Source organism: Platalea leucorodia (genome assembly GCF_965183815.1).
Source record: "Platalea leucorodia genome assembly, chromosome: 4".
NCBI lineage: Eukaryota > Metazoa > Chordata > Aves > Pelecaniformes > Threskiornithidae > Platalea > Platalea leucorodia.
The window spans coordinates 111,627,402-111,640,372 of record NC_138826.1 but is presented as its reverse complement, the minus strand read 5'-3'; the positions used below and the strand labels follow the sequence as shown (position 1 = coordinate 111,640,372).

At 47.6% G+C, this 12,971-nt stretch overlaps 1 protein-coding gene across 3 annotated transcripts in view; it reads left to right on the top strand.

Moving 5' to 3' along the window:
* The first annotated feature begins 982 nt into the window (after positions 1-982).
* SLC2A13 (solute carrier family 2 member 13) overlaps positions 983-12,971 on the top strand; it is a 167,502-nt gene continuing 155,513 nt past the window's right edge. For all 3 annotated transcript variants that reach the window (XM_082308325.1, XM_082308323.1, XM_082308324.1), the window contains exon 1: positions 983-1,762. In XM_082308325.1, coding sequence (XP_082164451.1) covers positions 1,201-1,762 — 562 coding nt within the window. In that variant the 5' untranslated portion in view covers positions 983-1,200. The remainder of the gene's footprint in view (positions 1,763-12,971) is intronic.

Below are 12,971 nucleotides of genomic sequence, written 5' to 3'. Positions count from 1 at the left end.
AGCGGGTCACCTTGTCGCCGAAGCAGGCCAGCTTGTGAAGCAGGACCTGCCTTTCGTAACCGCACGCGGGCTGGCCCCGAGCCCCCGGTCCCGTACGTGCCGCGCGAGGGCGCTCAGGATGTGACTCCTCACGTGACCTTTCCCCACCGCACTCGCACCGACGCGAGCGGCCCCGCGCGCGGCCGCCCCGGCTCCCCGCTGTCCCGCGGCAGCGGGCGCGTCTCCGTCGCGCGCTGGCCGCCAGGAGGCCCCGCTCTCCCGCCAACCGCTGACCGGATTCCGCGCGCGCTGCCCCGGCCCGATCTCCGTCTTCACGCCGGTGGAAATCCCCCAAAACATGCTTAAAGACGGAATTATCAAAGCGCTGTGCTCTAAGTATAAACAGGAGAACAAGCGCCAAACTCTTCTTCTACACGGTAACAAAGCAGTCCCTCTGAACGACTGGTCGGAATCTTCCCTTTTTTTGTCAGCCGGCGCTTTACAAACGCGAGCGCGAAATGCCGTCTCGCTTCAAGCGGTTCAGGTATCAAATTAACCGTGATTGTTACGAACGCCAGCCGCTTGGACACGGCGCCCCTGGCAGAGTGGCGAGCCGCGCCGGGAGGCGGGCGGGCAGCCCCTTCCACCCCGCACCCTGGGGGAGCCGCCCCTGGGCTTGCGGGGCGGCTCTGGCGGTGCCTGCGCGGCGCCCACCCGCCCAGGGCTCCCTCCCTCCCGCCCTCCTCCCGGCGGCTCTACGCGCGGCCCGCCGGCCCCGCCGCCTGCCAGCATGGCCCGTGAGGCGGGGCGGGCGGGGCCGGCGGCGTCGCGGCGCTCAGTGCGCAGGCGCCGCGGGATGCGCCTGCGCAGCGGCGCTGGGCACGGCTGGGCACGGCGGAGCGGGGCGGGGGGCCGGGCCCGCCCCCTGGCGCCCGCCGGGCCGCGCTCGCCGCTGTCCCCGCCCGCCTCCGCCTCCAGCTCCGCCTGGGCGCTGGGAGCGGCGGCCGCGGCGGGCAACTTCCCCTCAAGTCCGTCCGGCGGCGGGGGGGACTATGCGACCCGGCTGAGCGCGGCCCGAGAGGGGCGGGCGGGGCGAGGACAGGCGGCGCCAGCAGCAGCAGCCAGCAGCAGCCCCGCCGCCGTAGCCAGAGTCGCCCGGCAGCCGCCCGCCTCAGCCCGCTGCCCTCCCCCGGCCGGGGCAGGAGCCGCCGCGGCCGTCCCATGTCCCGCAAGGCCAGCGACAATGTGGAGTACACGCTGCGGAGCCTGAGCAACCTGATGGGCGAGAAGCGGCGGCGGCAGGCGGACGGGTCCGCCGGCTCGGGCGCGGCGGCGGCGGCGGCGGCGGCGGGCGAGCGGAGCCTCATCGCCGCCGAGTCGTGCTCCAGCCTCAACAGCGCGGCGTCGGGCGGCGAGCTGGAGCGGGCGGCGCGGCGGCAGTTCCAGCAGGACGAGACCCCCGGCTTCGTCTACGTGGTGTCGGTCTTCTCCGCCCTGGGGGGCTTCCTCTTCGGCTACGACACCGGCGTGGTGTCGGGGGCCCTGCTCCTCCTCAAGAGGGAGCTCAACCTGGACGCCCTCTGGCAGGAGCTGCTGGTCTCCGGCACGGTGGGCGCCGCCGCCCTCTCCGCCCTGGCCGGCGGCGTCCTCAACGGGCTGTGCGGCCGGCGGCCCTGCATCCTGCTGGCCAGCGGCCTCTTCACGGCGGGGGCCGGCGTGCTGGCCGCCGCCCGCGACAAGGAGACCCTGCTGGGGGGACGCGTGGTGGTGGGGCTGGGCATCGGTGAGTGCCGCGCCGCCCCGCCGGGCTCCCCTCCCGCCCTGCTCCCGGGGGGACCCCGGCTCTCGCCCCGTCGGGGGGAACGGCTCCCCCGGGAGGCGGGTTCAGCCGAGCCCAAGATCCTCCGCCCGCCCGCAGCCCGTGTCTGTAAGGCAGCCCGCGGGGAAGCGGCCGACGTCGGCCCGGGGTCCGAAGCGCCGGGCTGCGGGGGGGCGGTGCCGGACCGCGCTGGGGCGCGGAGCGGGGGCTGCGGCGGGGTGCCGGGGGGGGGGTGCGGGGTGTGCGCTTGCCCTCCTCGTTTTTACTGACAGGTGGTGTAGCCCTGGCCCGTTGTAGGGGAGAGCTGCCTGGTCTCTGTACGAGGAGAGTGGTCTCGCATCCTTTCTGCAAATTTGTCTTTCGGGTGGTCTGTCGGTGTCGGCGGCACACACCGCAGGCTTTGCATCTGAGGGGTTTCTGGGAAGGCAGGAGTGAGGAGATCGTGCCTGTCTTTCTGAACTGTAACTACCTCTCTGCTGATTTCCCGCACAGCTTTGCTTTTCACTGGGCACTAAAGGAATGCTTTTGGGACAAAACGAGGTAGTAATCTCTCTGGTCAAGTGAGATGACCCTTGCTTTGGAAGGCTTTGGCTTTCATTAATAACGTTCTGCAGAACTGAACGTGAATTGGTGCTCTTAGGCTGCCTTCCTATACGCGTTGCATAACTTGCAAGCTGTAGGTTCTGATAAAACTTTACAGTTGTCCCAAAGAACTTCAAGTGATGAGGAGTGTTTCCTCTAACCTTTGAGACTGGTTTCTGTGCCAACTATATCCTAAATGTCCCCAGAATTTCAGCTGCTCTTCAGCTGCTATCCTGTCAGGCAGTAATTTGAATGATACTCATCATCCAGGATGGGCTGTATGAGGTTATTCAGAGTCCTTGGATTATCGTACGTATTAAAAAAAAAAAAAAAAAAAAAGAGAAGTAAATTTTTCTTACTGTGATCTTGCAGCCCTTCCTATGAGGAATACGTTGCATGAGGACAAATTGAGAATTAGACTTGTTTTCCTCTACAGAGCAAAGTTCTGTTTCTTAGCCATTGAATGATTTTTTGAATTCTCTGGCTTGTTATAGACACGCTTGTTGTGATGCAATTCCTGGTCTTATTAAGGAAAAAAGTTAGTGAGTCATAATAAGAGCTGTCAGAAATAAAATTGGCTCCATCCTTGAAAGGGCTCATGCTGGTTTTCCTGTACAGTAAGGGACATCATCTGCAGGTTGCAGTTTTCCTACCCCAAGTGGGGTGGTTGTTTTTCATTTTTTCAGTGCTACCGCCCTGCATTTTTTTTAATCAAGACTTCAGACTGCAGGTGCTAATGTTTGTTATAATATTCAGGAGACAAGAAAACTAAATTTTTATTTATTTATGAGGTGGCAGAACGGGTATTTTGATGGCAATATGTAGTACATATGTTTAGTGGTAGATACTGAAAATATCAAATTAGATGCCTTTTTGTGTTTGTAAAGCTTCTCATGTTCTTTGTCGACCGTAACTGGTTACATTGACAACTTCAGGGGAAAGAGGGAGAAAAGGGATAGATGGTTGCTTGACTCTTGTGTATGTGTGTCTTGTAGAGAGATAGACAGGCATGTTGGAATTGTCTCACAGTGGTGCAAATAAATGACACTGGTATTGCCGGAGGGATATGAAACTTAGGGCGTAATATTATTAATATTTAAAACACAAAAATGCAGATTGGGAGCTAGGGGTTATTCTTTCGTACAGCCGTACATCTCTTGGGTGGTCTGGGGAGAGAGCTCTCTTTTTTGCCTCTTTCCACATTGGGGACAGCGACGGTGGTTCTGCTGGGGCTCTGGAGAGCTGAAGTAAGGACTGAGAAATGTTCTGAGGCTTTTGGAGCACAAAACCACTAATTTATATTTAAAAATACGGTATTTTCTCCTTGTTATCAAAGGTTGCTTTTCTTTATGTGATGGAGCTTATGGCCAGAAACAAAGCATTACCTTAAATTGCTGTGACTGAAGAATCACAAGAGACTCCAAGAATCGCAGAGTCCAATCCTAACAAGGTTTATTTTACAAAAGAAAAAGAATGTTGTGGTTTGAAGGTGTTCTCATACAGCAAACTGCAGCAATCTCTACATTAAATCCCCCACCAGAGGGAGTCTGGATAATTTCATGAAGGCATTAGAAATTGGTGGAACTTTTAACCAGTTTCTTGCCTTTCTTCTCTTCGAGCCCTCTGACTATCATTTTACTGCTCACAGCGAGCAAGAGCTTCCTAACATTGGTGTACGGAGGTCGCTCAGTAACGTGACGCTTCAGTGACAGTGCGAACTGCTGAAATGTACGGGTGCAATGGTGCAGGGTTATGAAATGCTTTCCTACCTGCAAACCAGTAAAAACTTCTTAACTGTGTATAATTTTATACATTTTTGAGGTCTCTTTCCTGTAGCTCTCTGCCAATTGCACATCAAGAGATCTACTCCAGAGATATGTGTTTGCTTGCATTTAGTAAATGAATTACTGTGTTATAGGCAGTGTTGTGGTGCTGTAAAAGCAGATGCAGTGATGGTTACTTGGGGCTTGGTTCTGCCCTTGCTGGTACAGGGCGGATCTGTGTTAATTGTGTCCATGTGAGAAAACGGCCATTTTTGTGGCTGTGATTTATAAAGGGCTGCAGTTAAACTTTCAAGGATGAAAAACAGAGGATATACGCTGAAATGAGTAACATCTCTCACTTGTCTGTCTTGTCTGCTTCTTACCATTTTCCACTGAGCTGTTTTGACATAGCAAAACTCTCCTTTTCTCCCCAGCAACGACAGAAGGAGATATTTCTGGAAAATAAAGACCTTCTCTCAAGGACAAGCCAAAATCCTCTTTTATTGCAAATGTTGAATAGATTTTTATGGTTGGAAACAGTTATGTTCCTCCCCCCCAGTGTAAATAGAAAATATAGGGAATGCAAAAAAAGGGAAACCACATTCAGCTTTAGCTTAGAATGTGCTTAGATCTTTTCAGGTCTGAATTTCTGAATCCATAGTTCATGACAACTTCAGGCAAAATGGCTTAAGAACAAGGTTATGGCCACCGTTCCCTCCCCCACACCCACCCCTTCCCGAGCAGCTCTGGTGTCCCTGACTCTTCAGGAATTTGGCTGAGCCTGGTGTCAGGAATGCAGCATTTGGATGGATATTCATTACGACGAATGTGGGCAAAATTCAAACATTTAGGAAATTGGATTGTGTGTGCTTGGTAGCACTTCGTATGAGCTTAGCTAGGAAAAACGTCATAAGCATGTTTGGACCTTTTACATCTGATAATGCTAAAGGCCTCAGCCTGTTGCTGAAGGGTGACCAACCACACTTGGTATGGGATTGAGCGTCAGCGTAGGTTTGCGTTGTGTTGGCTGCTGTAGTTTGCACGCTTGGCAGGAAAGCCAGGTTCTTCACTCGGCTCATCTTTGGTCTGTCCTACCAAAGTCCGAAGGCCAGAACTAAAACACCAAAGGTTAGAGCTAGGCATGGCTGTAGACGAGAGGTAATTCTACTGAAAACCTGCTGCTGGGAGAAGGGAGGTGGAGAATGAGTAGAGTAAGCACTGAGACTAAACGTAAAAGAGACTAGAAAGGATAATAATAAATAGCTATGTTTGCAAAGTCAGTGCTTTCTTAGACTGTAATCAGTCTGATGTCCTAATTTTACAATGACTTTGTTGCCTGAACTCATTGACCAGATGTGTTTCAACGGCTCACCAGTCTGCGATGGGAGCGGTTTATCCTTCTGTCACCTGAGGATGCTGACGGTTTTAAGCCTGCAGCTGATGTCCGTGGGCATTGGCATGGTGTTTCAGGTAGCGTGCTGTTCAGGTCACTCTTTCAAGAACATGTATGTACCAGCTGTAGAAGGAATGCTGTTTGAGCTACGCAGGGTTCAGGAAGTGGCAGAATTAAGCTTGTTCGTGCAGAGTTGATCTCTATCTTAATGTACAATCATTAGCTGGATGATTAGATTCTCCTGTCTTGTTCAGCATGCAGAATAGATGGTGCTCAATTAATGATCAGCTCTTCAGTGTTTTGTTTTCTTACTCAGTGTGTGGCTTAGGCGTTACTTAATGCACACGCTACCCAAGCCCTTGTGAAAGCAGAGTTACTTCCTAGCACTACTGCGTGCACTCTGTTACTAGGTCTGCAGTGCAATGGACACCTGACTGGTTAGGTGCCTTCTCTTCTCTCTGACCCCCGTCTTTGCTGGTATGTGATTTATCTTCACAATGTGAGCCTGCTGCTCAGTGCTTGCTTTATACTCAAAATGTCTGTAGTATTTTTTTTTTTTTTAAAGGCTGTATTTGAATGTGACATATGTAGTGTTCCTGGTAGCATCTTTTTACTGCATATGTAGGTCATTTTCTGAGCAGAGGAAACAAGACTGTACACAGAATCAGGCAGGAGTGAAAAGCGCTGACATATGGTTCAGGGCTCCCCTGGTGGACTGGCTTCCACTGACAGTAAGGTCCAGTAGCAAATGACAGAAATAACCAAATTTAACTAAAGGACTTGCATCATGTACTACCAGCTCTGTATTATCTTTACAGTGGTTAAGTAAAGGTCCACCGTATCAGTTGGACTACCATGTATACTGTGAAAATATTGGAAAATAACCAGTATGACCTGTTGCCTATTAAAGATGATGACGTGTGCTGTTCTTTTTTCTTTTTTTTTTTTTTTTTTCCCTTCTTTTAGCGTACTACTGAGCTTTTTCAGGTGCTGTGTATTTTTATCTTGGAAAAAATTACAGCTTAATCTCCTCCCCGCCCCAGCTCCCCATGGGAAGTTCTAAAGCTTCAGTCTGTTTTTATAAGTGAGTGGCCACCAGATTTTTTTAAATGGAGACCTTAGTACATTTTGGAGGGGAAAGTTACCCTCAGCCCCCAAATATGCAGTGCTGCTTCTGGCAGATGCTTGTGATTTTCAATCCAGAGATTCATCGGCTATTTTTTCCTCCAGAGACAGCGGTTTGTTAGTATAAGCTTGCAGCAGGGATGGAGGGGAATGGAGAGACAAATAGCCACGTAGCTGGAATCGACTTGTACTGCCACTGACCAGAGATGCTCACCCAAGTTTCCAGGATCTATAGCTACTGACGTTACTGTGTGTACCCAGGGTTGGATTTCTGCATCTTAAGAGCTGAATCTGTTCTTCTGCAAAAGCATCTGGGAGGATACATTAGCTTCTGAGTGGAGCTGTGGTCTTGCAGGGTACCAGGAGTACATTAAGATGAAAAACCGTATCTTTTGAAGTCCTCTAGTTTTGTGTGTGTTCGACAGGATACACAGTGCTATGCTCAGTTCACTGTCATGTCAACAAGCACTGACTCCATTACTGTATTGTCTGTTGGTATAATACAAAAAGATGAGCAATTTATACATAAATATTGTTACCTTTGGCAACTATTTAGTGATCATTTCAGAATGAAGTATTAAGCACACAGAGTTATATCTAAGAGGATTTTTGGAATTTTGACTCTTCTGGAAATTGTTTAAAGTCATAAGAGTGGTGTTTTTTTTTTTTACCTTTGTTTTGGTGTTTTTGCTGTTGTTTTTGTTTAAAAAAATTCCCATAGTTCATAAACCTTGAAATTGATTTTCTGTCTCTCAAACATGAGAATCTTGTAAAATAGTTTTCCCTGTATTTGGTCAAACTGTTCTGTCAAAACATAATTCCTGTTGTATTTTAAGTATTTTTGTTCATTTTTGAAAAAAAATACAATGCATCCAGTTCATACGTGACATAAAATTGAAACTTTTACGATCCTCTTGCTCCTTATAAAAAGGCAACTTGAAGGAAGCTTGCAGTGTTAAACACAAGTGTTTCCTTACCTGTCTTGAAAAATTCATGTGAGCACCATAGGTGGGCTTATTTTCAAAATGCTTTGTTTGCTACAGGAACTAGAGACCAGCGGCATCCACTTACCATGACATTAAAGATAGCAAATCAGTCAGCTGGAACTCGTGGATCTGAGTGACTTGTTTGGCTGAGGCTTATACCAGTCCCATCAGCAGAGGCACAGGGCAGGACATCTGAGGACAGTCCAGGCAGCATATTCAAAGTGCTGGCTGCTGTCGTCTGCTGTGCGCTGTCAGAATATGCACTTAATTTTTATTCTGAGCATACTAGTATGTACTTTGCCAATTGTTTCCTGAGAAGCAATGAAAAAAGTAAACCCAGTGAAAGTACATGCTGAAAAGAAGGGGGTTTTTAAATTATCTTTTTTCCTTATCTCATTATCAGTAGACTTCAAGATAATTAATTATAGCAGCTGTATGCTCTTAAGTGGCTTTTTATAGAAAATATTGTATTTCTAAATACATTAATTTCTTTTAAAACGTAGTATTTTAGGAGTCTTAGGGATTATTCCATGAAAGTATGGTAAACTTTTGGGTTGCAAATCCTACGGAAGTCTTGAAAATCGATGATTTCTGCTTAAGATGGCTGGACTCAAACTGGACGACTGTGGCTGTTGCTGCATGGTGGTACCAGCGAGGTATAATGGGTCTGATGGATAGCTTTGTTTGCAAAATTGTTTTACAGGTCTTCATTGGTGAAAAATTGAGTTTTCGTATGTGACCTGTACAATCAGTGTTGCTGGTGTGAAGCTTGTGAAGAGGCTGGGTTGGGTGGGATAGTCATTGGAGCTGCTGAAAGCCTAAAACCAGTGACCACTGAAAATGAGGGAAGCAGAGTTCTCCCTTTGGTTTCTTTTTGCAATCATTATGCCTGTGAACAAATAGCAAGAGAAACAGTTATTAAGTATGTTGTAGAGATCTTGTGCAACACAGCTCTGGATGAGCGTGTAGTCATTTCACTACTTTAGCTAAACTATCTTTCTTTAGGTTTTATGACACAACTTGAATGCAAACTCTTCTAAAATGTATTTTGCTTATGATGATTGAAGAAATGAAGCTTTAAAAAACACACTTTCCTATTCTTTCCCTTTCTCATCTTCCTCTGATTTGTTGGAGGTTCTAGATGTGGTTTTATTAAGGATTTATTCAAAGCAAAAGCCTGTTCTGAAGGTGGATTTTTTGTAGGTGGTTTCGCATTTTGAATGTTTATATACCCAGTCACTGAAATTGGGTTTCTTAGCTCAGGGAGTCTGTCCCTTCTTCCTTCGAAAGTCCCTTACAGACGTGCTGCCTGCATGGATGAAACATCACGCCGTGACTTTGGAGCCCGCCGCGCGTCTGGCTGGCTGCGGATAGGCCATGGCATGCTTTCAGCCGTGGTGTTAGCAAATGTGTTCCTGCCTCCCTCTTGCTCTGGTCTCTTACTTGGCTAAATAGCAAGGGTGCCTGCCGCTTCTGCGACTGGGGACAGACTTCCTTCTCATGTTCTTGCCCTTCAAGCAGCGAATCCTTGTTTGAAGTCCCATGCATGCCCTAGGGATTGCTCCTGGGTTGACTTTCCTGGGAGTTCAGCCATCTGTTTGTGTGGCTGTTGTGTTAGTGGGCTCAGACATTGGAGCAGTTTTGTGGGGTTAAAAAAAAAAAAAAGTGTATGCTTATTGGTACATATAACTTTTTACCTCGAGCTTGTCCTTTAGTTGTTCCTCGGGGATATTCTCCCTGCTCCCCTAGAGATGGGTCTTCCAGTTGAGTATATTCAGGAGCTGTTACCCCAGCTTCTCTGCTTGAACTTTCTTCCCCCCTCCCTGATTTTTCCAGTGTAATTCAGCAAGGGAGCAGCTCTCTGGAGGAGGTTTGCCCTCTGTGGCTAATCTGAAAGGCTTCTTGGCTCTCATTAGAGCTGATATTTTCCAGAAGCACCTGGCACTGACCTTGGGGCTCATCCTTTGCTCGCGAGCATTTTACATCAACAAGCGCATTCTACTTCTGCTCCTAAGAGATGAGGCAATTTCAAGGCATAAAAATTTTCCAGGCATTGTGGAAAACCTCGGTGATACCTGATGCTTTTAGCACATGGGCTGACAGGCACTCTGCAAGGCTGAGTGGTCTTCAGGGAGAAGTGGGGTTTCCCTGGGATGCAGTTGATTCAGGCCTAAAATCTAGAACTTTCTGGTCTCTTCATCACCATGTATTTGGGAAGGTCTGAGTTTTCACAGGTCTCGTGCCAACTGGAGCGCTCTAATCTAATCAACAGCCAGCCAAGCACATATAGCTGCATGCTCGGTTGTCTCTGAGGCAGTAAAGAAGTGATTGTTGATCTCCAGGCGATAGGTGCCAAACCAGAAGATGCCAGAAATGGTGGAGGACCTGCTCTGTAAACAAAAACATGTATCCAAAATTAGATTGACCTGTCAATCACTATTTTCATAGTCTAGACAAAATTAAATAGCGTTAGAAGCCTATACGATAAGTGGGAGCCCTAAGGCAAGTGTTTTTCCAGCCTTTTCCCACAAGTGGGAGTTTCTGGAGGCTAACCTTTTCTGTCTTGGACAGAAACGAGGAGTAACAACCCTTCTGTTTCCCTTTTCCTTTGGTCAGGAGCCTCGTGCATGGTTTTCTCCACGGTTGCTGCTCTTGCAAGCTTTCAGGGAAGCAACACCAGTAATTGTGGTTTTAATGTGCCTATGGACATAATCACTTTGGGGAAGAGACGATTATTTTCCAGCAGCTGGAATGAAGTATTAGGGATGTCTTTGTGTTTAGCCACAGCTCTTCTACTTCCCTGTCGTACCCTGGAAACCCTTGGGAATGCGTTCCAAGTTGGAAAGAGCAGAAGAGCCTGCCTGGTGTTACGCACTTTGTATTGCCCATGCTGTGGGGCATGTGGTCTTGTAAACTGGGAATGTGTTCCAGTGAGTGCTGCTCTGAGAGGAATATCTACTGAAGTGATTGCTGGCACGTGCCAATGGAAGGAGGTCTTTAATTTCTGATTACTCATAAGAAATTGTCTCCTGTTCCTTCTCCCAGCATAGCATAGAGACGCTACAAAGCCTTGAACAATCCACCTTGCTTAGTGACTTCTGATAGTTTTCCAGGTATATTTTTGTAGTTTTAGCACTCCTACTCTTGGTTTACCAGGTAAGACCTTTGAACTTAGGCCTACTTGAAGGCACCAACAATTTGAAATTTGAATCCATCTCGAACTGATTGCACCCCTATTGAATAGGTGGATGTAGGATTCCACACACCCCCTCCCCCAGCCTGTTGCTTGTTCCCGTCTGACTGTCGTCTTTTCTTCATGATGACACAGTCATGAAAACATGAAGGTGACCTTAAGTAAATGTCATTAAATGACTTCATGTTGTTACGGCTGATACATTACTATCAGAACAGTGCTATTATTCGTAAGCTGTCAATCACATTTATTGTAATCAAATAGGAAAAAAAAAAGTCAGGTATTGGTAGTATTTAAAATGATAGTAGTAGTTTTGATTCGTGCCCTGCTCTGAACTGCCTTCAGTTCAGTTCAGCCAGGTCCTGCTGTGGCATCTGTCCCACTTCCAAGGGCGAGAGAGGAGCAGAGCTACAGGTATTCCTCCTTTTCCCTAGTGCAGCACCAGCGCAGAGCTGGTGCGCCCAGAGGAGCGGGAAGGGAGAAGGAGCACTGTTCCCATGCCCTGCGATGCACTTCGGCCTCCAAAGCAAGACCAGACCAGCTGGTGGAAATGGGGAGCTCCTGTTCCCATCCTTCTGTTTCTCCTCCCTTAAATTACCATTGATTCTTGTCCAAAGCATGTAATAGTACTACAGTACTTGGTCGTTATCTGTGATTCTGTGTGTTTTTTTAAGCAATATTATCAAAGATTCAAATGGTATGGCCCATTACTTTTTTACAGCTCTAATCCTGGAGGAACTGGTAGTACTTAACCTGGAGAAAATACAGTTGTTGATTTACTCTCTCTTCAACTGCACATTCAGAAATGGATAGGCAGTCAGGATTCAGTAATTTCTTTAAGGAAGAGTTAGATGATCCTGGCGCTGAAGACAACTAGCTTCTGAGCACATTGCAGTTTTCTCTTGTGCTGCTGAACTGGCAGTTGTAACATAGGCTTCACATTCTGCCATTCAACAGGAAAAATTATCAGGGAATTATGGAAGGAAAAAAAGCTACTGTCTTAAAGGTGCCCAGAGAAAGCTGGCAGCAAAAGCTGTGTACTGAAGCTAATAAATATACTTAATATGAGCTTTTTATAGGAAAAGTGGTAGATAACTAAATATATTGATGAAAGCTATGGCAATGAGGCTGGAGCAACTTCAGAAATCTAGAAAGATAACTGAAGCACAGAGCCTACATGAGGTGTTGGAGGCAGGGAATGTTTTTGCTGCCTGTTTGAACATCTAACTGGAGTGCAGTTGGGAACAGGGAGAGCTGGGAGCCTGAGTTCTAGTATAGTTGATGGAGGATGGTACATCAGGATCCCAAAGTCAGATGCCTCGAGTCAAACCTGGTGCTCCTTTGGACTCTACTTGACCAACGTGTGGTAGTAGGAGAGAAGCGCTGCTTCTTATGGTATTTTTTGTGTGATTAAGGTTCAGGTCAATGTGCTATATTTGTTATTCCTAGCTGTATTAGGACTTACTCTGCGTAACTGTTATTTTGAACTTAATTTTCTGTTTGTAGCTGCCCACCTAGGAAGTTTTGTTTAATCTGTGAGGTTAAGGAGATAAAATCAAAGGGACTCGCTTGTACTTGTTTTTTTTATTTGGTTGGTTAATTTTTTTTAGGGTTGTTGGTTGGAGCTATGATGGATCCTGGGGAGAGCCTAACATCTGAGAAAGGCAGTGTGGTAATAGATGAACTAGAGCACAGTGAGCATGGAGGAAGCACTGGTTAAGACCAAAGCTGTGTGTACTTTAAGCATGCACTTTAGCAAATGTTTGCATATAAGTGACCTTTTTTGTTTGTTCACAGGTCCTTGATTATTGGACTGTTGAGGTCAGTAGTAGCTATGTCAGCACAGGAATGGGGAATCTGCCTGAGGGGAAAAGGTAAGTCTGGTTTTACTCACTATAGAGTTCAGCAGCTAAGTCTTTAGCCTCGTAGACTCCCTGCTCCTGCATTAATCATAGGCACTGCTGACCTCACCAGTCCAATTCACATTGGAACAGCTTGGTTCAAGTGGAAAGCCAGAACCACCCGGACAACTTCAGGATCTTGAAGAAAGGGGTGGAAAAGACTAAATGTTGTACATGGGCATTCATGCTGTTGTAGCTCAGGAATTCAATCACTGTGGTAATATTTTGAG